This window comes from Panthera pardus, unplaced genomic scaffold, assembly GCF_024362965.1.
Source record: "Panthera pardus isolate Hobbes unplaced genomic scaffold, ASM2436296v1 HiC_scaffold_16, whole genome shotgun sequence".
NCBI classification, from domain to species: Eukaryota; Metazoa; Chordata; class Mammalia; order Carnivora; family Felidae; genus Panthera; species Panthera pardus.
The window spans coordinates 113327307-113355193 of NW_026526721.1; the positions used below are offsets into that span (position 1 = coordinate 113327307).

The following is a 27887-nucleotide window of genomic DNA, read 5'->3' on the forward strand; positions in this document are numbered from 1 at the left end:
TATCAGCATACTGTATCATTAACTTCTGAGGTGATAAATGGCTAAGATTGAAGTATTAAAACCATCAATAACCACCACAAAGAGGCAAAGTAGTAAAGCAGGAAGTATAACTAAATCAGGTGGGAGCACACCTGCAAAAATAAAACAATTTGGCACACATTTTAGACCACATAGGTATTCTGTATCATCAGAACATGAGAAGATACAATGGTCTCAAACTGATACGTTCCTGACGTGGGGATTCTCCTACTGTGCTTCTCAACCCCCATCCCCCACCCCTTCCCTTGCGGTCGGGGATTTCAACAGTAAAAATACAAAACTTCAGAATCAATTAGATTGCTTAGCAACACTTTTGTCTTCTTTCATGAGCTACAGCTGTGTCACAAATCGTGCCCTTATGCGTTAACCTTAAATTTGAAAATCAACTTTTCAACGTCTTAAATGAGCTTTCTTCTTTGCCTCGATTGGCAGATCGTTTTTGTTCACCTGAAATTAAAATTATTGTAAGACGTCTCCTAATTCCTTGTTCAGTCAAAGCACCCAGAGGTTACTAAAGAGATGAGGGAATCACTGGGACTCTACCTTGTACACACAACCTATTCTTAGATCTGGGTGCTGCAATTATTTTACCCTTGGATAGCAAAAATATTACCATATTCATTCAGGGAACCCTTTCTTAGAGTTTTTAAATTCTATTTTCAGGGATTTCTTTGACCCACCAATAACTTTCCCAGTTAACCAATAGTTTACATAGGTCGCTACTTGTTCGGAATTTACGAGCAATTTACCCACACGTGATTAGCAGCCTTAAGGGGGTTCTTACTGTCAAAGAATCCACAGAATGTGAGGCACTGGTACCCCCAAAGCGGCGACAATGAAAGACTGGCAAAGCTCAGAAATGTTCGTGAAAGCCACAAACGGCAGCTCAGATTTCAGGTTGCCGGGGCGCGCCCGCGCGGCTGCCAGTATGGCCAAAGGGCAGGGGGCTCCAGGGAAGAGGATCCTATTGAGGACGCCCGAGACGAGCGTGGGCGACCTTGCCACTGCCACCCCCAACACGAAGAGGAGTAAACACATCCCATCACCAGGGCAACTCCGCAATCCAACACCGAGCTCAAAATTCCGCACCCCCAGCCACCGGACGCAGAAGACAGGCGCATCGTGGCCCAGCAGCGGGAACTGGAGGCGTCCCAGACGCCCCTGTCCCTGAGGTGCCGAACGCGACGGAGGAGCCGCCCTCTCCGCGGGCCTACGGCATCACCGCCAGCAACCCCACAGCATCCCGACCTCACCGCCGCACGTGGCGGCCGTGATTGTCCCGGAGCGGTATCCCTCCGCGCCCCCGCCTCAGCCTCCCCCTCCCTTCCCGGGACCCTTCGAGTCGGGGCGCCGCGGAAGGATCGCACGCACGAGCGCGCGCACGCCCGCCCCGCCGTGGCCGCGGAGGACTGAAAGGTGCCGCGGTGAGGAGCAGCGGCCGCGGACACCGTCGTCGCCGGCACTGCCGCTCCGCAGCCTCCCGCCGCTGGTTAGTCAGCCCCGCGGCTGCGGGCGGGCGGGCAGGCAGGCCGGGCGCGCTCCGCGGCTTGTCCCTCACCGTCGTCCCCGCGTCCTCCCTCCGCAGCTCCTCGGGGAGGGGGGCGGTCGGTGCCTGCGCAGAGCCGCCTCCTCCCCGCCCCCGCCCCGCCTCCCCCCGCGCCGCCGCCGCCGCCCGCTGCCGCCGCCGCTGCGCCTGCTGCTCCTCGCCGTCCCCGCTGCAGTGCGAAGGGCTCGAAGATGGCCGGTTGGCAGAGCTACGTGGATAACCTGATGTGCGATGGCTGCTGCCAGGAGGCCGCCATTGTCGGCTACTGCGACGCCAAATACGTCTGGGCAGCCACGGCCGGGGGCGTCTTCCAGAGCATTACGGTGAGGACCGGTGGCGGTCCGGGTTCCCGTTCCCATTCCCGGACCCGAGTGGGGCCGGCCGGCTGTGGGGCCACGGACGGCCGCGCCGGCAGGTGTGGTGGGCGTCCGGCGCCGAGGATGCGGCTGCCGGGCGGGCGGGGAGGCCGAGGCCCGGGGACGCCCCCTCTCCCGGGGCTGCGCTGACCGGCGGGGGCGGCGGCCTGGCTTCCCGGCTCCCGGGCTCCCTGACTGCTTAGGCGCCCCCTGCGTTCCCAATGCCTGTCCGTGAAGCTGGGGGAGGGGGCGCGCACCGGTTGGGGCGGGGGGGGGGGGCGGCTTTTTTCCCTTCGTGCGCTGCTCTTTGGTCCCTTGCAAGCCCTGAGGTTTGCTTTGCACGTTCCGGGGTGGAAGCGGGGGCTGGAGGTGCGGGGCCGGAGCGCGCGGGGCCCGGGCGGGGGTTCTCCGGACAGCGCGCCGCCCGCGCCGCGGGCTGTGGGAGGCGGCGGCTGCCCGGCCCTCGGGATCCTCGCAGCGACTTTGCGTAGGTTTGCCGGTGTCCAGGCCTCTGGGGCTTGAGAGAAATATACGCCGACAACGTAGGTGGATTCGTGAATCTCGACTTCAGCTCTGGTTCCATAGGATTTTTTTTTTTTTTTTTTTAATTCTCCAAGATGGCGAACTGCCATTGATTTCTCTCCTCCTCCTATGGAGATTCATTGATACACCGTTATCCCCAATTACGCAACATAGCTCTAAAAAGGGGGGGGGGGTGCCTTTATGGGGCTTTCAATAATCTGTGAAGGCCGAGGGCACACTTCACTTCTCCAAGTCCCTCCCTCTTTAGTGAAGGTAGTAAAGGAACTAATGCAGATTATGCTTCACAGTGCCTGGTTTTCTTGTGACTTGATGGCTTTGACTTGGTTGCCACATGTTTGGGAAATGTTACTAAACCTCTAGTGCTGCTTTATTGTTTTGCCCCTTTCCGCACAAGGGTCTTTTTAAAATTGTGACGGTTGTGACAAATACAGGGGTATTCCCTTAATTTCTTAGCTCCACGCTCCCCTCCCCTCAAACGCCAAAATTCAGGCTCCCTATTATGGGTGCTGCTAATTATTCTGTACTACTTAACATGGTTCAAGATCTGGGTAGAACTCTGTCCTTGATGCTAATACTTTAAGGTCTCCTATAACCGCAGCGGACCACAGTTCTCATGGAGAATTGCCATCTGTCTGGTGATCAACTTTTTTTCTGCAGTCCTCTTGTCTTTGTGTGTGAGTTCCCGCTGCCTGGCTGGGAAGATTGCGGGAGTGTGCTTGGAAATGGCTGGGGCCTGCTATGACTCTGCAGTTCTGATGGGGGCGACGCCTTCCTTCTTATTCATGGAATGTTAGCATGCACGTTTTCTCCTTTCCGGTTCTGGTGGCTACCTCAGTTTCTTTCCCAGTCTCCCTCCATTTTCTCTCTGTTTTTAAAAACCATTACCTACTGCAGTGCTACCAGCAAAATCCTCTTTGCATTTGCCCAGCAAGAAAACTGATTACTGAGGTGGGAGGGGAAGGGAAGTTGCAGAGGAAAAGGAGAGTGGTTAGAAAAATAAAGAGGGAAATATGAATTTGTCAGTGCGCTGAGGTCCAAGGTTTGAAGTTCATACTATGGGGGGGGGAGGCGGGGAGCGGGGGATATTTCAAGTTATTTAAAGCAGAGTAGGAAGCTCTGTTATGCATGGGCATTTTTTCAAGAGGCTTCCAAGCAACTTTTAAGTTTGATGCAGCATAACTGTAATGTGACTGAATATGATTGACAAGCAGTTGTTAAAAGTTTATAGGTGAATTTTTACCATTACATAAGCATTTTAGGTACCATCTGACTTTGAAACAGTTTATAAATCTCAAGTTTACAGTTTATCTGGTGTCAGCTGCCAGTTACATAGATTCTCTTTGCATCGACTGGTCTTTAGTTGGTACGCTGTTAACTGTGAAATTTAAGTGTTACAAAACATGTAGTCCTATAGGATTAAGTAATTCTTTAGAAAAGACAAACTTGATTTTACATTAGTGAGATGTGAATGTCTTGTAGTATAGTAGTAGTACAATCTTGGCAAAGTTTTTCCACCAAATGGAGGCCTGAAAGGAATTGATTACAATTTCATGTTTTTTTTCTTTTCTTTTTTTTTTCTTTTTTCCCATTGGCGGGGCAGCCAGTAGAAATAGATATGATTGTAGGAAAAGACCGGGAAGGTTTCTTTACCAACGGTTTGACTCTTGGCGCAAAGAAGTGCTCAGTGATCAGAGATAGCCTATACGTCGATGGTGACTGCACAATGGACATCCGGACAAAGAGTCAAGGTGGGGAGCCAACATACAACGTTGCTGTCGGCAGAGCTGGTAGAGGTAAGCACAGTACTCTTCTGGTTAAAATTTGCACGCTACAACTTATTAAGCAGTTTCCTTAACATTTTGAATAAAAGTGTTAGTCCATAATGGCTATTAAGGTGGTTTTTGTGAACTGCCCAGCACTGAAGGGAGGCACTCCCTTGCTTTTAGACTTACCTACTCTACAGCAGCTGCATATACAGCTCAGCCTCTGAGATCCTGACTTTACTCTGAAATAGAATATTCACGTCAACTCTTCAGTTTCAGCTTTAGTAAACTGAAAATCCAAATTTGCCTTTTAAACTGCTTTACATGTTGAATGATAATCTTACGGCACATCCAGATTGTTAAACTGTTCATATTGTTTGGTTACTTCAGTGCTTTTTAGTCTTTCACCTTTGCATCTCTTTCTTTTCTTGCATTTTAATTATTCACTGCTCAGCATAAAAAAGGAAAAATGAACATTTGCTCATGTTTCTATTTGAAACATTGCTGGGGAAGAGCAAAATAATTAGAATGAGGTTTTGTAGTAAGCTGCCTATTTACCAGAATATTTTCAAAGACAGAGCGTGTCTGTGATTTAAATTTGAAAAGTAGGAAATTATATTTCATTTATACACTTGGTCCAGAAGTTCTGGTTGCTTCCTGACTGTTTTCAGCGTTGCAGAAATCCTTGTTTCACTGTGTCTCACTACGTTTTTGGAAAAAACTTCCAAAATTGAGGTTTACTATGACATGTAATTGATTTACAAATACATTTAAATGTATTAACCTGTGTAAATATTTTGTAAATTAAGAGGGCTGTGTAGCCTCAGATAGAATTGGCACAGCTGATTTTAAAACCAAATCTACCATGTGAATGAACTTGAAGCTACTCTGAGTAGCTATTATTTGCCCCAGTGGTTCTACCAACTCCTTGTGATTATCCTAAAGGTTACTCTTGTTTTCGTGTGAGTTGACACTTAAAGTATCTTTCTGTAGGAAAATTAGATAACTGAAGTAGTAGACAAATCTCTAAACATTAGTTGACTTCAGATAAATATGTTAAAAAGAAGTATTAACCATGTGACATAAAACCAGAATGAGATTTTTATACTCTACAGCACTACTGACCTCTAGTGGTAGCAAGTATAAAATCTGACTTCTGCATGTATTTTGGGGATAGACCTCTGAATTGCATCATAGAAGAACCTGTTGTTGGAAATAGTAAACCTGTTCCAGGATTTTCAACTCAAAAGCAAAGCATAATGAGCATATCAGTAAGCACAAGCCTTAAGTATTTTTTACTTGGTCTTTTCTGAATGGCTTTGAAAATGCTATTTAAAATTTGGTTTTGGTTTTCCTCTGGAAGTAATAGACACATTGAGTCTCAGTGGTAAGACTTAATGGTTTGTATTTAATGAAGCTTGTTAAAGTTGGGGAGAATTTTGTAAATAATCACCTGAGTTTTGTAAGTTTACATTTTGGGGGCTGTTCTGATAATTTGCCATACTAACTAGAAGTTTTTTGCCCTAAAATAGAATATAAATGATCACACATTTTTTTTCTTAGTGTAAAAATATTTTTACAGAGCACTGCAGCTGCACTGATTGGACTTCCAGGATGCAGTTAACAGTGTTTTTAGTGTATTACTAGTTTGAAAGTTCTCCTTTTTGGAGACCTAGATGACTTCAGTGCCTGACAGTTCACGGAAAACTAACTTAATGTTAACTTATTAATCGGGGTTCTGTCTGCTAAAACTTATGTGACTCTCTTGATTAACACTTCTTTTGAAACACTTTTCTTCTTTCTCTTTCAGTCTTGGTCTTTGTAATGGGAAAAGAAGGGGTCCATGGAGGCGGATTGAATAAGAAGGCATACTCAATGGCAAAATACTTGAGAGACTCTGGGTTCTAGCTGCTAGGCAGACTGTTAAGTATTAGGGTAAAATTGCTCTTAAACTTTCCTAGCTGTAAGCTTGAGTCTTAATTCTGGAAATTTTATTAGCAATGCAGGGTGATGGGGTATGAACCTGTGTCTCCTTTGTATCCCTCTGTTGGTGGGGAAAGGTGTCTTTCTTTCTGCCCTCCCCCCCCTTAAATAATTCTGTTCACTTTTGTTTTGTTTCCCTGTGTACTCCAGCATTGGTTATAGTCATGGGAAAGGAAGGTGTCCACGGAGGCACACTTAACAAGAAAGCATATGAACTCGCTTTATACCTGAGGAGGTCTGATGTGTAAGCAGCCTCTCCCCATCTACCTAGCAACTGTCTTCATCACCACCCCAATTATGGTCACAGTGCTACCAGACTGTAGATGGTAGCTAATTTTTCTTTACCTATTTTCTAATGTCGCGATTCCTGTTTACCCAATGGATCATTTGTATGTTAACCACTGTATGTAACCAACCCTTATCTGGCAACATAATTGCAGCACAATAATGATTTGCATGATACCTTGAAATTCGGGGGGAGGGGGCATGCCAAGTTGGGCATCACTTTGTCTTAGCAATTAATGGGATATTGATAACTAAAATAAGTTAATATTAAGCAAGGTGCCGGTTGTACAATCTCTAATTTGATCAATGTCTTTTCAGCACTTTGAGCATTTACTTAGCTCATTTAGTCTTCCTTTTGTAGCGCATGGTTGGGAGGAAAAAGTGCATGCATCTTTCCTTCACTCCTCTTTTCCCACCCTTCTCCCTTTGCACATAGGTATTTGGTTTGCTTCCATCTTTTATGCATTGCCTGGTTTATTTAACCAAGTAATATCCCTTTTGTTGATGAGCTATTGAAAGCTGCAGTAGTTTGCTTTTAGTATTGTTGTTGCACTTGAGTAGAGACAGACCTTTTGTCTACAAGCTATATGAAGAGTGCAACTGCAAAACAAGAGCAAAAGGCACTTCCTCCCACGACCTTACAGTAACCATACAGATCGAATCCCCAGGGACATTCCATCATTGCAATAGCTCAGATTTTTGTTCCTTTTTCTTTGCACACCAGCTCTATTCTTTAGTAAAATTGTAAAAGGCTGCCATTATGGACATTAGGTATCCCAACATAACCATCTGGAGTGTGTCCAGTTTGTTCTTCATAGGACCAATTTTATTTGCAGCTTGAGTTTTTATATGAAGTTGCATTATTGTGGACTTGGCTGTCTTGTGATAAATTTTTTTCATATGTGTTCTGTGCCATACTATTGTTAAAATGAACTGTTGCTATTGTGAGATGGATTTTAACTGACCTATTCAAGGTTTCTTTCGAATGGCACTACTTTAGGGACATTCTAGTATTTGCTTCTATTGTTTGGGCCTTGTGGATAATGTACAGATTTAAAAACAAATCTTGTTGCTGATTTGTCCATTTCTTTCCCTGCACTTTGTTACATCTGGGATACAGTCTAACTCATCTGATTTAATATGCATTTAAAAAAATGCCATAACTATTAAACACCTTGTTTACAGACAGATGAAATAAATTTATTCCAACCAAATATTCTAGACTCCTGTTGTTTATGTAAATTGTTGTCTTATTGTTACAGTTGATTTTTGACACATTGGAATATACAGAATAGGCCAGGCTCTGTTACAAGCATAAAGTCTTAAAATTGAGCTCATGGCCTAAGCATTCCATATCCTGTAGTATTTATTATAGATAAAATGAGTGCCTGGGAATTTCTTTTTAATGGGCTTTGATCTGTTTTTTTGTTTTGTTTTGTTTTTAAAGGCTTTTAGCCATCTTTGGGTTTGTGAGAAGAAAATTGACTTGCCTACTAGAAATTAAATATTTTTTTCTTGTTGCTGGTCTCTAGATGTGAAATCTAGTGAGCAATAAGGAGCCCAGTGCCAAGAAGGGTTTCTGCATTGTGGATTCTTCTGTGTTGAACTGTCATGTGACTTATTTAGCTTTGAAAGCTCTATTGGCATTGCTGAAGTCAAGCAGCTGGGATTCCCATAAGACAAGACCTTCCTTAGGCAGCATGTAAGATAATTGGGATATTCCTGCAGTGTCTGGCTTTGGAGTGACCTGTTAACTATGACTATGTAATGGTCATGTTTAATTTTATAGGTCATAAGGTCCCTGGGATGTATTCAAGTTTAGCAAATGTTTAATACTGGTTATGAACTGTCAAGCTCAGAGCAGGAATGCTCAAAAGTTGGGGGTGGGGGGGGTCTAAGGAAAACTGGGGAGCTGGTTGTAATGCAGATTGTGGGCTCTGGAAGTCCCTTTAGAAATAATTGCCAGGTCAGCTTGATTGATTTTAAGTGGCCTGTGTGCTACCCTTTGAGAAATGGGTTAGGTAATGGGAATTTCTGCGTTACTTAAAATACACTGTTCACAATTAAAAATTCTTTTGACAGTGTTGTCGGGCATTAGTTCTGAATTAGTATATACAGGGAAATAAAAGTATGGAAGATAAGGAGTTTGGGGCTACTTTGGTAGTTGGGCATGTCTTGAAATTGAAAATCAAAAACTTTAATTTCTTCACCTGTTAAGATCCCAGTTATGAACAAAAGATGGGTCAAAAGAAAATTGGGTGGTTGGGTTGTGATGATTTGATATTTTACAGTAATAATATACTATAAAAGTAATAATACACAGTGACCAAAACTGTGAAACCCTTAATGAACCTATAAGTAGGTTGAAGGGATGTGTGTGTTGGTGTTGGTAGGGGAGTAGAAAATGAGAGAGGGCAACTGTATTGCTAAAATAGTAAATGATGAAACTAGCCATTGGCCCCTACCCACAAAAAACACTTAATGAAAATGTATACATGTATCTTTATACTTCTAGGAACTTAGCCTAAGAAAATGGGGCTATACAAATTTGTATACCAGAATGCCCATCACACCAAGTTACTTAAAATAACTAAACTTGGAAAACTGCAAGATTTAACTTTCAGAGTGATGGGTTGAATAAATTATTCTATGTCCAGAGAATAAAACAGTCATTGAATAACATGAGAAAATGCTCACCGATAAATGTTCAATAATGAGGTAATAAACATGTTGCATACAGTGTAAACACATACAGTGTATAATGTATACATGTATTTTACATAGGTATTTCTGAAGGCAAAATATCAAGATAAATTCATCTCTGGGGTAAGTTTCCATGTAACTATACTTTCATACAATCAGAAAAGTTTTAAATTAGGGAAGTATTTTTTAATAGAAATTAGATTTAATTTTATTTAATGTCTTGTTTAAAAAGCTATATAGTTCCATCAAGAAGAAATTATGAGAAATCTCAATGAATATTAAGAAAACTAGTAACAATCCTAGACAGTTGTTAATTGACACTTCATAATTTTTTTTTTTTTTTGACCACTAAAAGTAACAGTTGGAGATTTTAAAAAGGAGGGCAATTTTTCCTCAGAAAAACTCCCCAAGACTTAAGTTTAAAGGAACCAAGTCTTGGATCTGTAGTTTAAGGACTGAAGGGATACAACATTTAATAGTACATGTTATAGTCACTTTTAACTTTCCCTTTTAAAAAATGGTTTTAGGTATATTTTTATTATTTACCTTAAAAATTATAAAATCTATTTTGTATTCATGTGGCAGATACTGAGTGCAGTGTTCTGTCTTCATACCCTGCCTTAGGTTCAGTGAAATTGTACAAATGACCAAACAGGTTTGGAAAGGTCAGGAGTGTGCAAGTACATCAAATTCCAAAGCTCTGCTTCACTACTATAATAAACCGGCGATCTGTTTCTCAGGCCTGTGTGTAAAAGGAGGTTGGGGGTGAGATGACCTGGTGTCGGTGGATACTGAATTCAGCCTTTTATTTTCCTATGTGGAAATAACTATTTTTTAAATTATTTTTTCAAAAAGAAGTTCAGAAAGTAAAATTTCCCCAGTTGTGTTACATTTCTCTTAAACTTAATTTTTTTTTTCACATTAGACTCTTATACATTGTATCCTTCGTATTTTCTGATACGTTTTGTTGACTAAAAATTTTTCATGTCAATATAGCTTGATCCAGACATTTATTATTTCAAGGCTGTATAGAAGTCTACTGTAAGGATGTACCATAATTACAATAATGTACCATAATGTACACTATTATTGGAATGAATTTTGGCGGCAGTTTTAACTTTTGGGGGGGGGTCCCCAATTGGTTGTGAGCAGTTACCTTGTATAGAATTCTAAGGTGGTGGTTTTATCTGACCTAAATTACCTTAATTATTATGCCTTTGTAGCACTGTGCATATAAATAAGGCTAATGTGGGTAATATTACAGTAGAACAAATATTTGCCATTTCTTAAAGTGGAAAACGTGTTTATTAACATTCAAACTCCCTTCATACAAGGCCATATAAAAATTCTTAGCATTTTGATTATACATAAGTCTATATTTTCTACATAGTTACAGTGATGTATAATATAATTTAGCTTTTCATAATACATTATTTAAATACATCATTAGTTCTGTTAAACATAAGCAATTATTTTCAAATCCAATACTTGAACAATTTCCTCTGTACATAGTTTAGCAGGGCTAATTAGCATAAGATGCTTTTTGTTAAGAGGTATGATCTGTATTAACAGAGTATTAACAGTTGCTGAAGTTTGGTATTTTTATACAGCATTTTCTTTTTTGATCATAACACAAACCCTTAAGGATACTGAAATTCAGTAAGTCAAGTCCAGAGACATGTTACTTTAGCTGATGAATCAAATTCATACATAACACTATAGTATTTAAAACCTTGGTGGGGGGAAAAAACAAACCTATGAAATCTGCACTAGTACAGACCATTCCTGTCAGGATAAGACTACTTGGGAATAGAAAGAAAAAAGACAGCACTGAGTTTCTTTGTGGCGCTGATAGAAGGAAAAATACTAAATTGTTACCCCTATGAGTGATGGTAATTTGGGAAAATACAAAAACAAATATATTCCAACTCAACAACTCTAGGTAAACTTTATGCAAATGGAAGTTGCTTATTAGCTCATGCTAGGTGGCCACAGCACTGACCTTGTGTGTAAAACACGAAACATTTGCATACTGTGATCTAGGTCTTAACCGCAAGCTATACGGAGGAATTTTTTTTTTTTTTTAAATGTTTTGGCTATAGTTCATTCCAAAAGAAGAGTTGATTTGATGCTTGAGTTACGGCACCAGTCTATTACTAGTTATCAGTGAAATGAAGTATACTCCTGCAGATAAATACCAGATCAAAAAAACCTTCAGTAATCTGATAGAATACTAAAAAATAAGTTATTTCTACAGGAATCTCTGAAGGGAGCAAAAAAATTTTATACCTAAATAAACATTTATTAGGAAATAACCCAATCACCCTCTGAAGGTCAAACAGTATTTGCTATGTTGTAATCTCGTTCACCATTAGGCTGCAGCTGGACTACAACACTATGTGCATTAATTTCGTTTTCTGCATCACTGCTGTCGGTATCTTCGTTGTCATCCTCTTCATAGTCTGAAGATTCTGTCATGTTCTGATGTGAGCGGGATTCCGACAAGGCCCCAAATGACTGGGTGCTGACAGATGCCAAAGGTCTAAGTAAAGGGGTACGTTCTGACACTTCATTTTCTTCTTGACTACTGTCTGTGTCAGAGTCTGAGTCGCCTTGAGAAGGAACAACTTTTTGCTTGCAGACTGGACAGGTTTTTTTGGTTTTAGTTAGCCAGGGGTCTACACACTTGCAGTGATAAGCTGTTTAAGCAAAATACACATCTTTTAGATAGTATATTGTGGTTGAGAACATAACATTTTTAATTTCTTGCCATGTTTATTCACGTTCTTCTGATCTATTAAGTATCATGTATGGACAAGAGAAGAAAAGTTTGTCAATTTTTATAAATCTACCTCCATCCTTTAATGACACCACTAATTACTAAAAGACCTGGCCTATAGTGTACCAATAACTCTTTTGTCTCCTCCTCTAATACTGAGCCTAAATACAAATTACGTGTAAACTCAAAGCAGTATGTAATTATTCATACCATGGGAACAAGGAAGGATTCTGAGCTTGTCGCCATCTTCGTATTCATCCAAACAAATGGCACATACATCATATTCATCTCCTATGACAGACAGTAGTAAATAAAATTAATGAAAAGAGGTAGAGAACTTTCAAATTCTTAAAGTGAGGTCTTCCTCAGTTATTTTAAATGTCTTTTGATTGACCTTTTGATCTGTAAATGATACCTTTGTCTTGTTTCCTGTCAGATCAGGGAGCTGCTTTAAGTTCAGGAACCTGAAGTTTTAATTTAAATAATTAACCTTTTACCTAAAATAAGAAATTAAAAATGGATGTCAAGTTTGTTTACCTTAACTTTGCAAAAGATTATTTTTAAAAGAATCATCATTGTAATAGTGTTTCACAGGACTATTCAAATGCGAGTTTTGAAATACACAAAGACAACAAAATTTTACTCTTTAGATTTCTTAAAGTCTGGGTAATTTTTAAAGTAAAAATGGAAACAGAACATACTCAAGTGTTTTTTTTAATATGTCAGTGGAAAAACATTTGGAATGAGACACTAAGCTTCAAATCTCCTTTCCAAGATTTACTAGCTTTGTGATGCTTGGCAGGTTAGTCTTTGATATCCAGTTCTTTTATCTGGAAAGAGATTCTGTCTACCTTGCAGGTTTGGGAGTGAGCAAAAGGCCAGGCACATAGGTATTCACTAAATGGTGTTTATTAATACTGCTGCCCTTTTAATTTCTTATTTGAAGTTACTACCTTTAGAAATCACGAAGGTTTATTAATAGCTCTTTTTGGAATTCATGTGTACTTGATTTTAAAGAAATTAGCAGTCTTATATACAGCAGCTTTTGAAGTTGAGTCGCTAGTGGCAGTGACCCGTGACTGTTTTCAATTCGGTGTTTTCCATTAAGTGTATACGATAGGTACAAACTTAAAAATCCCAGGGAACAAAAGATAGATTCATCTGCCTTCACCTTGGAAGGCAGATCAGAAATAAAGCCATTGTCTGGATAGTCTGGATGAACATGACCCATAAAGGGAATGATAGTTCGATCAATCCCTTTAACATCCTTTAGTCATTTAAAATTGTACATTCAGGAGGAGTCCTAAAAAGAAAGCTTTAATAACACTTATTGTTTTTTGTTCAGTGTTTTGAACTTGGTTACCACAGAATCAAGTATCAAATGCATTTTATAACAAATACAAGCTTCTGTGTTAAAACTTTGTGGAATTCGGTGAGACCGATTATATGCATCTCAAACTATTAAAACTATTAAACTCAAAGATCAAACTATTAAAAGAGTAAAGGACTCCACTATATCTGTAATTATACATTTGATCCATTTACATGGAGGATGGTTTTAATCAATTCAGTCATCACTGATTTCTCATATCAAACTTTAAATTTTAGTGCCCATCAAACGGTTCTAGTTACCATTAGAGGAGGTAATCTGGTGGATAAAGGCCTCAGTCTTCTTCAGAGGGATGATTCTGAAGCACATGGCTCCTCAGAGGGACTCTGGGGGATGGAGACCCTGCCGTCCACAGAGGTAACTAGCTCAGTAAGACCCACTTCATTTATCATTCCCTCACTCTTCCCCACTCCCTCACTCTTGCTTCCTGAGGTTATTTCCCCAAGAAATCCCCTGCATCTTACTCCTTGTCTCAGGTTTTGCTCTCAGGGAAATTCACACCATTACAACAGTTTTAAACATTGGATTTTTAGTAACAATTTTATGTATATTCTGTCTTCCTGTATCTAATATCCTATTACTTTTTGCTGAAGATTTAATAAATTCCTGTTGGATCTTCAGCAAAAAGTAATAGGATATTCTACTTGTACTTTATTATATGTGAGTCCTCAGATACTTCTTTTTTAAAAATAAAGACAACAAGGGCAAAAGTTGTGTAACACATGGCCTAAAATCTAAAGGAAACTCTGCTATCTAGAAAAGTATCATTGGAAACATCTATTACAGAAGCTAAACTACAGGGTTAAAAATATCAGAGGTTAAGTTCTAATACTACTAAATTTATTTATAAGGCCATCATTGGAAGAATTATTTGTGCCAAACCTACTGATTTTGTAGAATTGTACTGACATTTAATTGACCATCTCCTTGCTATTATAAACTAAGGAATAACTTCCTATAGCCATTTTCAGCCAATACCTCTTGTAAATGACTTTTAAGATGTGATTTGTGTTATTTAATTCACTGTGTTATGGAGATGGAACCAATGATTTAGTATTTATTCTGAAGTCAAACACCTCACAATTTGTTTCCTTATAAAATGCCACACATTTTTCAGAAAATGATAAAGTTAATATAACTGAACAGGAATGGACTGTTCCAGAGCTGTGCCCCAAGGCTCTAAGCCTCATTTTCTTAAGATAGGGAGGTTATCCTGCATTAGCCAGGTGGGCCCAGCGTAATTACAGAGGTCCATAAAAGTGCAAGAGGGAGGCAGAAAAGTTCACAGTCAGGAGGATGTGACTGGATGAATGGTCAGGGAGATGCTATGTTACTGGCTTTGGAAGATGGAGGGGGAGATTAAGTCACTAAGTTTATGGTACTTTGTTACCAGAGCAATAGGAAATTAATACAGGCAGTGTTGGAGTTGGCCCTAAATATATGGACTTGATACTTCAGAGTCACTTAGCTTTCCTATCAGTCCTCTGAATTGTTCCAGGAGATGGATTTATAAGAAGATGGTGGGTCAAGACTCAACAGTATAGTTTGTGATGGTGCACCAGACTGGAGCCCAGTGCTCTGTAGAGAACTAACCCCCCCGGCCTTGGACTTGTGATGAAATGGTAAAGCACACGTGAGAATGCTGGGGGTTTTCATCGTAAAAATTTTATTTATTAGCTCTGTAACCTACTGCAAGATACATCTCCATGTTTCAGTATTCTCAAAACAAAAATATTAACATACCTGTGTCTTAGGATTGTGGATTAAAAGAACTAACAAAAGAATATTTTACATAGTGTTTGGTACAAATCGCCCCCTGATAAAACTGGCTGGATAGGAATACTACTCATGACCTGGTGTACTGGGAGGAGGCTGATCTCTAATAGCACCGTGTGCTTCTGTCACACCAGATGAGCTGTGTGCCTGAAGAGAGGTAAGAGCAGTGGTCATTGAATCTGTTGTATTACATAGGGTAATTATGTAATTTAATGAAATATTCAGCAGTTCTTGAACTGTGAGTATAAAAGACTGGTTTTATTTGACAAGCTAGGGTGACTATTAAGAACCCTTATAATAAAAGCTGTTGCTCCCCCACCCCCTCGCCAGCCAAAATGAGATTATATGAAGTATGGGTGAGAAATGTAAGAGATTGGACAAATTTATGTATTGATAAAAAGAATGAAAGCAGAATCCAATTTTGCCCCATTTTAAAATGTCTGAAGCTAAAAATGGTAGGAAATGCATCATGTACCATGACAACCTAGAAATCCAGTCAGTGGACTCCTACTCAAGACCGTGGCCCAACAGCAGATAACTGTTCAGTGGCTTTATCTGTAACTTAAAGTTAAATTTGAGGCATTTATTTGTATGGTTTGTAACTTTAGCAGGTTTTTAAAAAAATAACCAATTTGTCCTCGGTACTAGTAGCATAAAAGGGTTTTACAAGTGGTCATAAATGTTTGTTTTGTTACTGTCTGCACCATGCTATAAAATTTTGCTTAGTGTAAACCACTGGTTTTTAACTGGAGAGGATTCTTCCCCCCAGGGACATCTGGTGACATCTGTAGACATTTATGGTTTTCACAACAGGGAGATGGTGCTGCTGGCATCTAGCAGGCCAGGGATGCTGCTTAAACATCCCACAGTGCTCTGGACAGCCCCTCACAGAAAGGCTTATCCCATATAAATGCCAGTAGCACAGAAGTTGAGAAACCCTGATAGAAAGCCTCTCCAGGTTTTGTCAAATGACAGCAACTTTGCTAATTCGTTAGTGGGTAGATGTTAAGTTATAGGAGGGATGAGATTCATGTCTGTTATTTGAAACAGTATGGAAACCTTTCTGTCTAGAATGTTTCTGGCATTATTACTACTTGAATAATGTTTTAGAAAAATTGCATGAATGCTCTTTTAAAGTCCCATCAGTCTGGAAATGTTCTATAAATAGACAGAACTTTGCTTTTTCTCCTGTAAATCTGTTCTTCCTTGTTTCTCTCCAAAACCTTGGATCATCAAATACAGCAAAGGCAATGACCCATCAGAATAGGAATCGCGTAGACTTAAAGCAGCCATTGCAGTGGCATGAACTGCTGATCAGGCCTGGCGTGCCCTGAATGTCTCTTTTCCTTAGAGCCTATATTCAATCTGTCACTAAGTCCTGTAAATTTTTATCTGTAAAACACGTCCTGAATCTGTCCCCTTCTCCATTTCCACAATTACTCTGGGCCAATAGCTTGGATTACTAGAAGAGCCTCTAGTCTACCTCCTGTTCTGCCGCCTGTGGTTTTTCTCTGGCGCAGCCAGCGTGATTTATTTTATTTTTTAACACATCATGTCAGTTTCATTTAGATGGTTCCCCATCTCTCTCTCCCATCTCCTCTCACACCAGCCTTACCACCCCTTCACACATGCTTCAACCACACTGGCCTTTCATTCGTGAACAAACTAACACAAAAGTTAAGTGGTGACCTGCATTTAGCCATGTTGTGACAGAAACACTTGGACATAACATTAGATCTAGAAAGAGGAATCCCCGTTTCTAGAGATGACTAAAAAATGAGCTAGTTTGAGATTAGCTATGGCACATACAGATTGATGCAAAACTTAATTGTTCAGTTTAATAACAAAATAGACCAAGGCTTAAGTCAACTAGAATATGTTTCTTTCCTTAAGTAAACAATACAAGAGTGAACATTTTAGGGCTAAACACATAGAGGTTTCATGAGAGATAATAACAACATTTTAAATAACTTGCCCAGGGAAGATGTACCATTGGGTTCATGAGGTTCAAAGCAAAAATTACTGTTGTGGTAGAGAAAATACCTTGTCACTTATTCCCTACTTTACCAGTAAAGAAAAAAATGAACGCTCTTTCTAGCAAGTAAACTGAATTTTATCTTCTGTTCTCTTCTCCTCCGTACCAGTTCCCAAGAATTCTGAACAAAAGAACAGGACAGAATATTTTTAAACCCAGATTTGCTTGAGAATTCTTCCTGATTATTTTTAAGCCCTGGACAAAGGAACTAATATTTTTAAGGTTACAGTAAAGGCAGTTAAATGTAGTCATAAAAATTAAGCATGTCTCAGTTGATAGGTTAAAGAAACAAAAAACTATAAAACTGAGTATTGCTCCACTTTTACACATTCTGCTTTAAAATGCCGTATTGCTTTTTTCCAGTCCCTGAAATAATATCCTTTGCTTTTTACACCTATCTTGGAAGATCTCAATGATGAAGCTATAAGGCACAAGTGTCTGGTAACTTAAGGTTTATGTCTTGGGGATCAGGCTCCTTCACATACTGACTGCAGGGGAGACAGCTCGCATGGAGACTGCCTCAAATGTTTAGTAGAAGGATTAAGTGAAAACATAAGGATTTTTCATCTGCTCTGAAACATGGTGTGTAGTAACCAGTCTTTTGGTTATAGACTTGGGAGAAATACATTAACCGAATGGGCCAGGAAACCACAATTTCAATTGAAGAGCTATTTTTGAGGGCAATAATGAGTAGTAAAGAGCCAAAAGGAAGTTGGCTGCTTCAGAAGCAAGAAAACAACTAAAACACTATTATGTGTGTTAGAAATGGCTAACTTGATATTTAAATCACTTAAGTGTTAATCAGCACAAACACTTCTGAAAGAGCTGCCAAGTGAAGGTCAATGAGAAAGCAAGGTGATCACATCCCCAAAGTATGGTCAACTATGAGAGTACTGACTAACCTCACAGATACAGCTCGTGCCACGGCCTCAAGTGTGATTTCTGTGGGTGGGATTCCAGAATATGCCTATGGAAAACTGGCAAATGCCAAATTTGTTTTGTTTGGCAGATATTTCCAAAATATTATAAATTCCCCTACAGTTAGCATTTCTACTACATTCTAAGCCTACAAGAATTCTCAAGACTTGCATGGTTTGGTGCTGTGACTCACTAGAGTGGTGAGTACCCATAGAAGTGTTCTATGTGTTTTCAGTCATCTATAGTTGTATTTACAACTGTGAGAAAATGGCAACGATTGGGATTTTTTTTTCTTTCTAACATCTATGTGTACTGTGTCAAAACCATTAGCATATGCTAGAACATGCATGACAAATAGTCCTTTTTTTTTTTTTTTCCTTTAAATGTCAAGTCTCGTGGTAACCAAAACATTTTAAAGCAAAAATACAACCAGCTCAAACTTAGGGCTACTTTCGGAAAGAAACTTCACGTGTAATATTTACAAAGTTACATATTTTTAAGCTGCTTCATGATTTTGGCAATCTTTTTTTTTTTTTTCATCATAAAGGAAATGTTTAATCACTGAATTTTTATAACACTAATATTTATGATTTTTATTTAAGGTTTTGTTTTTATAATAATTGCCACCAAGTGCTGTGTGCCAGGCACTATGTTATAAGCATTTAACATACTGATTTCCATATTGATTTAAATCTTCTCCCGCCCCGCCCCCCCTTATGAAATATAGGTACTGTCAGTCACATTTACACATGAAGGAGTATACGGAACGGTTAAGAAACTTGCACAAGGTCACACAGCCAATAAATGGTGATCCAGAATGCCAGCACAGGTCTGTGCTAAAGTCTAAAGTCAGACTAAAGTCCATCCATGGTCTTAACCATTAGGCCTGTATTGTCTTCTAGCACACCTGCTTAGAATTTCACATTTAAATAATCCCCTTTGATTCACAATGTAAGAAGAGCAAGCGTTTAAGAAATACTCTTAACCTGTCACTTAATTAGAATTAAAAATGTTTCCAATTCATAAGCCAGAGCACTTTTTTCCTTCATATTGGCCCATATGGAAAAGGAGCAAAGATAGTTTATTTCTGTCTCCATGGGTTCATATTTTTACAAACCTTTCTAGGATGCTACAAAAGAGCAGCTATATTCTAAAAGTTTAATTGAAGAACACACATTCTTTATGTGTTCTGATGATGAAATGTGATTGTGCACAGTAAGAAAACAAATGACTCCACTGAAGGAAAGAGCAGGACACTGGCAACTTTGTTTCTGGAAATGTGTTCATGAATTACTTCACTAATTAAGGATAAGAATAAAAAGTGCCTTAGAGGCCATAAATCCATATAACAAGTTTAAAATCCAAATTTAAGCATTGGCCAAATTCCATTTTGAGAGTGATTTTTTTTTTTTTTCTTTTTTAAATGTTTGTTTATTTTGAGGGAGGGGGGAGAGACAGAGGGAGAGGGAGAATCCCAAGCAGGCTCCCCAGTGCAGGGTTTGAGCTCACAAACCTTGAGGTAAAACTGACTGAGCTACTCAGGTGCCCCCGAGTGATTTTCTTTTTAAACCTAAGTTTCCCTGTCTTCCCTATCTTACTTGGTTTTAACTTGATTGCATTATGCAGGTAAACTGGAGTTATACCCAAGATCTTTCTGGATACAGGAGCAAGTATATTAAAAGATTTGTCATTATCTTGAAGTTAAAAGGCAAAATTAAAGGGACTTGATAATGATAAATATTGTGCCAGACCTCAAGTACTTACATTAAGTAGTAAAGGTATTGTTATTCTTTTTTCATTACTCCTTTTCAGGCCCCTAGAAGATCAAGATTTGCAACACCCTTCCAGGGCCAACATCAACAAACTCAAATTATGTATATCCCTAAGTAGTTGCGTGTTCTAATCCAGTAGTTATTTTTCTTTTCCCTCATATAAAAGAAATTAAACAAAAAACTTAAGCAGCTTCAGGCACCCTTGGAGTTAAAGTGGAGGATGCACTGGGCCTACATTACTTTTACATATAGCAGAATTACTTCTAGATATTTTTTTTTTTTAACGTTTTTTCATTTTTGAGAGATGGAGAGGGACAGAGCATGAATGGGGGAGGTTCAGAAAGAGAGGGAGACAGAATCTTAAGCAGGCTCCAGGCTGTCAGCACAGAGCCTGATGCAGGGCTCGAACCCACAGACCGTGAGATCATGACCTGAGCTGAAGTTGGACGCTTAACCGACTGAGCCACCCAGGCACCCCCACCTCTAGATACTTTTGCCTATCAACTAGATTGGTCTACTATTTAATTACAACCCTCAGTGCAGCAAAAGTGACTTAAAAAAATCATACATTAAATGTCCTTCTAAAAAGTGCATACAGTTATAAGAACAGAAATATAAATAGGTAATTTACCTGGTTATTGTAGAATATGATAAAGTGAGTATTCTCATATACTGCTGGTAGACCTGAAACTTTGGGAAATTAGTTTCACCTCAAAAAAAAAAAAAATTCTTTCTCTTTGACATAGTAAATTAGGAAGGAGGTTAAGTGCAGCTGGGGGTGGGGAGAGGATAAGAAAAGAGGAATGGGAAGGATTAAAGTCAGGAGACAACTTATTTTATTTTGAAATGGTAGTAACTGGAGAGTAAAGATAGGGTAGGTAGTCTTTACAAATACAGTGTCAGAAGTCAAGAATTTGCATTGCAGCCCTGATATATAATGTTTACCTGGCTTTGCACCCTCAGGTATTATAAGTAATCTGTCTGAGTCTCATTTTCCTTATAAATGGTCATGACAGTACTTTCCTTAGTTGGTTGTTCCGAGAACTAAATGATGCAGAGTACATGATTTGCTTGCTTTTATATAATAGGTGTGATACATGCTCGCAAGATCTAAAATATAAAATTACCAGATTTTTATTGGGTGCAATGCCCATCCCAAGTTAGTTTAATTCCAGTTAACTCACTTGGTATAAAGTACACTGACTTCTTCAGTTAGAGGTTAATGGACTGAAGGTGTAGTTCTAGTAATCGGAGCTACGGGCCAATGATAAAGATCAAGAGTACTATGATACAAACCAACCTACAGGCTCTCAATCCCCTTCAGTCCACCTCAAAGCTACAATGCAGACCTTGAGATCTCTATTCCTGGACATGAAATAATAAAATAGTTCACCTTCAGGTAACTCAAGAATGCACTGATTTCTCAGAAGCCATAGGCATGACAGTAACTCCTACCCAACTTGGAACCTCATTATTTTACTGCTTTGTGGCCATTATGTAAGTAAGTACTCCGTTAGAGGAACAGAGAAATATTTTCTTTTCTGATTTGGTTTTTAAGAGTAAATTCAGAAGAGTTTTCCCCTGAAACAGTTCAACACAGAATATTAACTAGCATTAGTTATAGATTCTTAGCTTTGTGAAGAGATGGACTGTCTTTTACTCACCATTATATCCCCAGTGTTCATATAGTGCTTATTACAGACTGGGCTCCCAATAAATACATGTTAAATAACAAATACCACAAAGCCTTTGTTCATTTCATGATGGCTGGTTAAACGGGCAGCATCTGCCTCTCACCTGGTACATCCCATATGAATTCTCCCTGCTTCACTATCAATCCCTAGTCTGTTCTCCATTCACCAGCATAAAGGATCCTTTGCCACAGTACTTTGAGCAGGTCATTCTAGTGCTCAAAGCCCACCCAAGTTACAGCATCACATGATACAATCACAAGTCCTTGTCCTGGCACGATCTAGCTCCCCGTCTATCTCTGACTTCCTCTTTAATCACTCTCTCTCCACCCCACTACCATACTGGCCACAAGCTCTTTACTGTTCCCTGAATATGTCACACTGTTGTCTCAAGACCTATGTAGTTCTCTTCCTCTGGCTGCAGTGTTCTCCCTTTCCCTTCACCCCTGTTTATTCTCTGTTCAAAGTGTCCTCAGAGAAGTCTTCCCTGTCTTTTCTAAAACAGTATCCCATCTCCTCTCCCATCACTCATTTGTTTTTCTTTATTGCACTTACTGCTATATGACTTTATTTTTTATTTGTTCATTTGCCCCCACTAAGCTCCACAAAGGCTGGATTTTTTTTTTTTCTTTTTTATTTATTGCAGCTTCCCTAGCACCTAGAAGAGTGCCTGGCACAGAGTAAAAGTACTCAGTAAATATTTATTGAAGGAATATATGAATAACTACCCAAGTTATTCCCAGGAAATCCTGATTTCTGCCTCCAATTGCTCATCAGAAGACCTAATCACATAAATCTAAGTACAAAAGGCTAAATATTTTTATATAATGTACATAAATTCTGTCGATCCTGACTGATGGAGTAAAGCTGGCCTCAGATTTTACTATCCAGGTCCAATGTTGAATATGCCAGCCGGCTCTAAAGACAACAAAAGTACTATAAAGATTATAATGTTTTGCACAGTGGCAATATCTGATCTTGTGGCTACTGATCATCAGATGATATACAAGAAGGAAGAGCTCACTGTACTAGGAGATACAGGAGAAGGGTTCTTAGAGAGGGACTAGGGTCAGGCCTTCAAGATAATCTGGATTTAGAAAAACTAAGGAGGAAGATACTAATGGGAGAATAACGGTTGAAAAGCGTTTGCAAAGAAGAAATAAACATAGCAGAATCAGTTATGCAAGGTTAGAGATAAAGAGCAGTGGAAAATAAGGTTGGATGAGTGTGGTGGAGACAAATTATGAAAAGCTGTGAATACTAACAGGACTCTGAAATGACTTCTTAGGCCATAGAGATCAATTGAAAGCTTTCAAGCAGAGGAATGATTGATGTATGAAATAGCATCTTAACAACTGTTGACCAGTGTGCTGAAGGGACCCAGGCCTGGGATACAGAGCTCAGTGAGCCTAAAGACAGTAAGACTGACTGGATTGTCACTCCCAAGGTTCAATTAACAAACTGATGAAGGGCTTGCATGATACAGTGGTAACAAGAATGGATAGAGATGCTCTGATCCAATAATCATTTTGAAAGAACAACTCATTGAATCTGGGGACTAGGCGTAGGTAATAGAGGGGGTAAATCAAAGATGATGTATGTAATTTTAAATGATGGCTGTTTGCTTAACTTTTAAGTGTTTTATTTGGCATTAGGATACAACAGGAGCAGGAGAGGGAATGGAAGCAAATTAATAGGCTGGCAATTTCTTTTTTAAATCAAGAATGGGGCACCTGGGTGCCTCAGTCAGTTAAGCGTCCGACTTCTGCTCAGGTCATGATCTCACAGTCTGTGAGTTCAAGCCCCACGTTGGGCTCTGTGCTGACAGCTCAGAGCCTGGAGCCTGCTTCGGATTCTGTGTCTCCCTCTCTCTCTGACCCTCCCCCGTTCATGCTCTGTCTCTGTCTCAAAAATAAACAAATGTTTAAAAAAAAATTTTTTTAATAAACCAAGAATGGGTAAATTAATTCTAAATAATAAAGAGATGGTTAGTGTTTTGTGATTATATTTTATCCTGAAATAATGTGCAACTGTTACTAAAGATTAATTATAGCCTGAACAACATGTGCAGCTTATTTAGACTACAGTGTGTCAGAATGCACTCTCTCTGCAAAGGTAGAGTATCTAGACTTTCTCACTGGATCACACATTTTATTGTAATATAAGAAATGTTGTATTGTGATGGGAAATCTTACTTTCCATGGAAATATATATAAATTACATTTGCCCTACATTAGAAATTCTTTGAAAATGGGAATCACATTTCTGATCCGTAAGTTTTTTAAAATGTCCATTATAATAACAGACATACATGGACATTTACATGGCAAACATAGAATAAGTGCCTGCTTGACACCATGAATTATATTAAAGCAGAGGTTAAAGGAAGAATAGGGACTTAGAGGTAAACAAAGCAGGGACGTATGGGTGGCACAGGAAGTAGCCCATGTGGCTAGAATGTAAGATGCAAAGAGAATGGGATGAGGTGAGGGGTAAAAGCCAGGCTCAGACCATAAGACCCTTAGGCTTAAAGTAGAAGTTTGACTTTATTCTTACATATAAATGATTCTCAGAATAAACCATGGAGGTTTTCTTGCTGTATATCATTATGGACAGGGAGTTCTGATCTCCCAACACCAAACACAGTAGCTGGTCAAATATATGCTGACTAATGCAGAAGGGAAAACAGTTTGGGACATAATTAAAGTGTGAAGATTGTATAGGTTATCTAGGCAGAGATGTCTATTAGCTAACTGGAGACACGGGACTGGCCTGGAGCTTAGAAGAAAGGTCTGGGTAGGACATAAAAGCATGGATGTCATCTGAAACAGCTCACTAGGAAGAGGCAAGAACTAAGGAGAAGATAATCTGATATAAAGCCCACAGATCTGTGCCTAGCACACAAAACTCTCAAATGTTTGCTGTTAAGCAGTGAACCAAAAGATAAATGGCAGCAAAGGGCCTCCTGTTTTACAGAAGAACAAGACTAAAAGTACTGATGACTGACCAGAAGCAGTGCTACCAAATGCCTACTCAACCCACGACATGCCAGGACCGAGAAACAGACATATAAGAGAAGTTACTGATGGCAGTGAATTGCACATGTAAAGTCTATGGCAACATAAAGCAGACAAAGGTTGAGAATCTCTGGACCACAGCATACCTTTTTTACCCCTGGAGGGCAGAAACTGTAACCTAACTTTGTGAAAGTTTCTTCCTGATTGTGGCCAACATGGAACCAGTTAAACGCGTGTTTAATTACTAAAATGAGTCACACAAGATGACCAGCCTGTGAAAGTTTGCTGACATAATACTATTGGATGGAGAAAAACATCTTTAAAAAAAATTCATAAAAATAGGTCATGGATTAAGAGGCCAAATGGAGCAATATACATGCAAACATTTCCCATAACAGAGTACTAAACAAATGTGCTTTGTATGGTTAGAAAACAATTCTGAGTACTTGAGAGGAATAACCATCTAATAAGACCTGAAGCAGACACTGTCACATAACAACTTCACATTTCTTTTTCTTCAGAAGTTAAGACATCCTGAATATAGTTAACAAGAGCCTAGACTTGCCTAGTTCTGGTCTACAATAATCTGTACTTGAAAAGTCATGATTTTGTCATTTGTACTTGAAAAGTCATGATTTTCTTCTCCTATCTTAGAGGTACTTAGTGCAGGTATTATCAGAGGTAGGTTAAGTGGTTAGCTCGAGGTCACACATCAGTCATAAAACCAAGTCTTTTGGTTCCAAATCTTGTATTTCCACCATACCATTTTGCTGACTTCCTAAAAATTAACTGCTGACTTGCACACCGCTATGGGATTCATAAGAACTACTCCCACCCCTCCAGTTATTATGGCTGTGATACAAATTGCCAAAGTTTATCTGTGGTAGAAGAAAACCCAGGAACCGGCTATAGGAAAGGAAATAACTTGTGACTTCAGCGGAACTTGGGGGCCCTCTATAATTCCTAAAATGGAACAATTCCTGCAGAAAGAAGAGGTAATATAATGAACATTGTTCACTGATTTCTACTGGATTTCTACTAGACCCAGTAAGATATGTAATTCCTTTTTTTTTTTTAATGAGAGAAGTTTTCAAACATGCACAAGATTAAAAGACGACTACATATTACCATCACTGAGTTTCAGCAATTCTCAATATACTATTTTTGTTAGATCCACCTTCTACTTTTTTCCTTAAGATTTTGTTTTTGCTTTTTTGTTGTTTTTTTTTTTTTTAGAGAAAGAGAAAGCATGAGTGGGATAGAGGGGCAGAAGGAGAGAATCCTAAGCAGGCTCCATGCTCAGCGCAGAGCCTGATGAAGGGCTCAATCCCATGACCCTAGGATCATAACCTGAGCTGAAATCAAGAGTTGGACGCTCAGCCATCTGAGCCACCCAGCCCTTAAGTATGTTAAAGCAAACATTGAGACATAACATTTTAGCAACACATACTTTACTATGTGTCTAAACGATAAGGACGTTAAAAAAACCACAGTACTATTATCACATCTAAAAAAATGAACAGTATTTTCTTAATATCATCCAGTACCCAAGGCATATTCAGTTTCCTCAGTTGCCTCAAAACAGATAATTTTTTACAGATATTTACTCAAACTAGGATCCAAGCAGCATCCAAACATTGCACCTGGTTGGTAACTTGTCTCTTTTAATCTAAAAATACCGTGCCCCCATTGTGTATCTTATTTGTTAAATAAACTCGGTCCTTTGTCCCATAAATGTGTCTGCATTCTGGATTTGGGTGACTGCATGGATGGTTGGTTTTCAAGATGGTTCTAGTGCTACATCAATCATTCTATGTTCAGACCAGAAATTCTACTGGCTCAGTTGGCACCTTTATGCACAGTATGCTTTTAAGAAAAAGCAGTACTACCTTAAGGCACTTTATTACTCTCTGCCAAAAAATAATTGTTAAAAATAATAAAAATCTGATGGCAAAGAATGAACAATAACCTCCTAGAGCTGTGCAGTGTACAACCTGTGCAATTTTATGTTGCAGCCTGGATTTAGAATTCTTGGTAAGATAATTTACCACAAGAAAAAGTGGGTGGGATTTCTTTTTGACAAACTGGCTTACTTCAGTAAGTACTTACTGACTTAAACTTGAAAGGCATAGGGGCACCTGGGTGGCTCAGTTGGTTCAGTGTCCAACTCTTGATTTTGGCTCAGGTCATGATCTTGCAGTTCATGAGTTCAAGCCCCGTGCTGGGTTCTGTGCTAACAGCATGGAGCCTGCTTGGGATTCTCTGTCTCCCTCTCTGCCCCTCCACCACTCATGCTCAAAAATAAACATTTACAAAACAAAAAACTCAGTTTTCAACATTATCATTAGCCTTTGAAAGTGCAGAACCTGACAGTCTTTTCACACTCTCGACTGTGTAGCCCCAAGCATCTGAACCAAGAAATAAAAATCAAGTTTAAGGTTTTTGGCAAACTTTAATTTTATGTGGTTTCCAATTCTATGTTGATATGGAAACCATTTTTTTTATCTTAACCTTTTCATTCATAATTATGGCAAAGAAGTATGACTTTTTCACAGACAATAACAACTATTAAAATGTGTTTAGTCTGCCACTTCTAAGAGGAAATTAATCCGTTTACTCATTGGTTCTAAATTTCTCCTAATTGGGCTTAAAACAGGATAATCACAGGTATGTTAAGAACAAAGTTTTACACTCTCCAAATGTGGCTGTGCAAATTAGAAACTATTTAGTGTCTGGATACAATAGAGGACACATTAGCAAAGGTTTGGAACTCTGGCAGCTGCTGGTAACTATTTTTAGGGCTAGTGTAACTGAATTTAAATGGCTTGTGATTTAACTATAATTTGGGGCAAATATTTAGGTTCCTACTAAGTAAGCCTTGCTAGGTATGAATGTTTCATAGAAATTGAAAATAATACAACACACAAATATCTTCAAGGTGTAGGCTAATTTTAAAATGAAAGGCCTGTCTAATTTTATGTATTGGGAAGTTACAAAAAGACAAATTAAATCAAAATGTTTTCTAAACTCTCTATTCAGTAAGGAAAACCAGTGTGAGATATTAATTTTATAAGAAACTTGAAATATGACAGTTCCTTGTTGATTTATGTTTACCATTGCATCCTTAATGTTTGGGTACAACAGTGTGCCTAGATAGAGCACAGCTAGGGCCTAGTATATATTTACTGAATGCATGAATAGATATTTAAATTTAGAATTAACTATAGAAGTTACGTAAGAGGACTATTTTTTAAAAGCATTTTTCAAAAGTAATCTATAAATCAGTAGTAA

The 27887-nt window shown here is 39.1% G+C and overlaps 2 protein-coding genes and 1 long non-coding RNA gene across 9 annotated transcripts in view; 2 read left to right on the plus strand and 1 right to left on the minus strand.

The window, feature by feature from the left end:
* The first annotated feature begins 1552 nt into the window (after positions 1 to 1552).
* PFN2 (profilin 2) lies at positions 1553 to 7729 on the plus strand. Of its 2 annotated transcripts, none has more exons than XM_019439450.2 (3): positions 1553 to 1908; positions 4085 to 4277; positions 6058 to 7729. In XM_019439450.2, the coding sequence occupies exons 1-3, from the start codon at positions 1777 to 1779 to the stop codon at positions 6153 to 6155; spliced, it is 423 nt and encodes a 140-aa protein (XP_019294995.1). In that variant the 5' UTR covers positions 1553 to 1776; the 3' UTR covers positions 6156 to 7729. The 2 variants fall into 2 exon arrangements, with proteins under 2 accessions (XP_019294995.1, XP_019295001.1); XM_019439456.2 differs by having other exon boundaries at positions 1554 to 1908; positions 6381 to 7729.
* A 1128-nt stretch (positions 7730 to 8857) lies between these two features.
* Positions 8858 to 27524, plus strand: LOC128777305 (uncharacterized). Its single transcript, XR_008422556.1, has 2 exons — positions 8858 to 9341; positions 9843 to 27524. It is a non-coding gene; the product is annotated as an uncharacterized LOC128777305 (long non-coding RNA).
* The window catches only part of RNF13 (ring finger protein 13), a 163086-nt gene continuing 145692 nt past the window's right edge, over positions 10494 to 27887 (minus strand). For all 6 annotated transcript variants that reach the window (XM_019439402.2, XM_019439420.2, XM_019439394.2 and 3 more), the window contains 2 exons: positions 12208 to 12288; positions 10494 to 11917 (listed from right to left, as the gene is read on the minus strand). In XM_019439402.2, the coding sequence (XP_019294947.1) occupies positions 11553 to 11917; positions 12208 to 12288 (446 nt within the window). In that variant the 3' untranslated portion in view covers positions 10494 to 11552. The remainder of the gene's footprint in view (positions 11918 to 12207; positions 12289 to 27887) is intronic.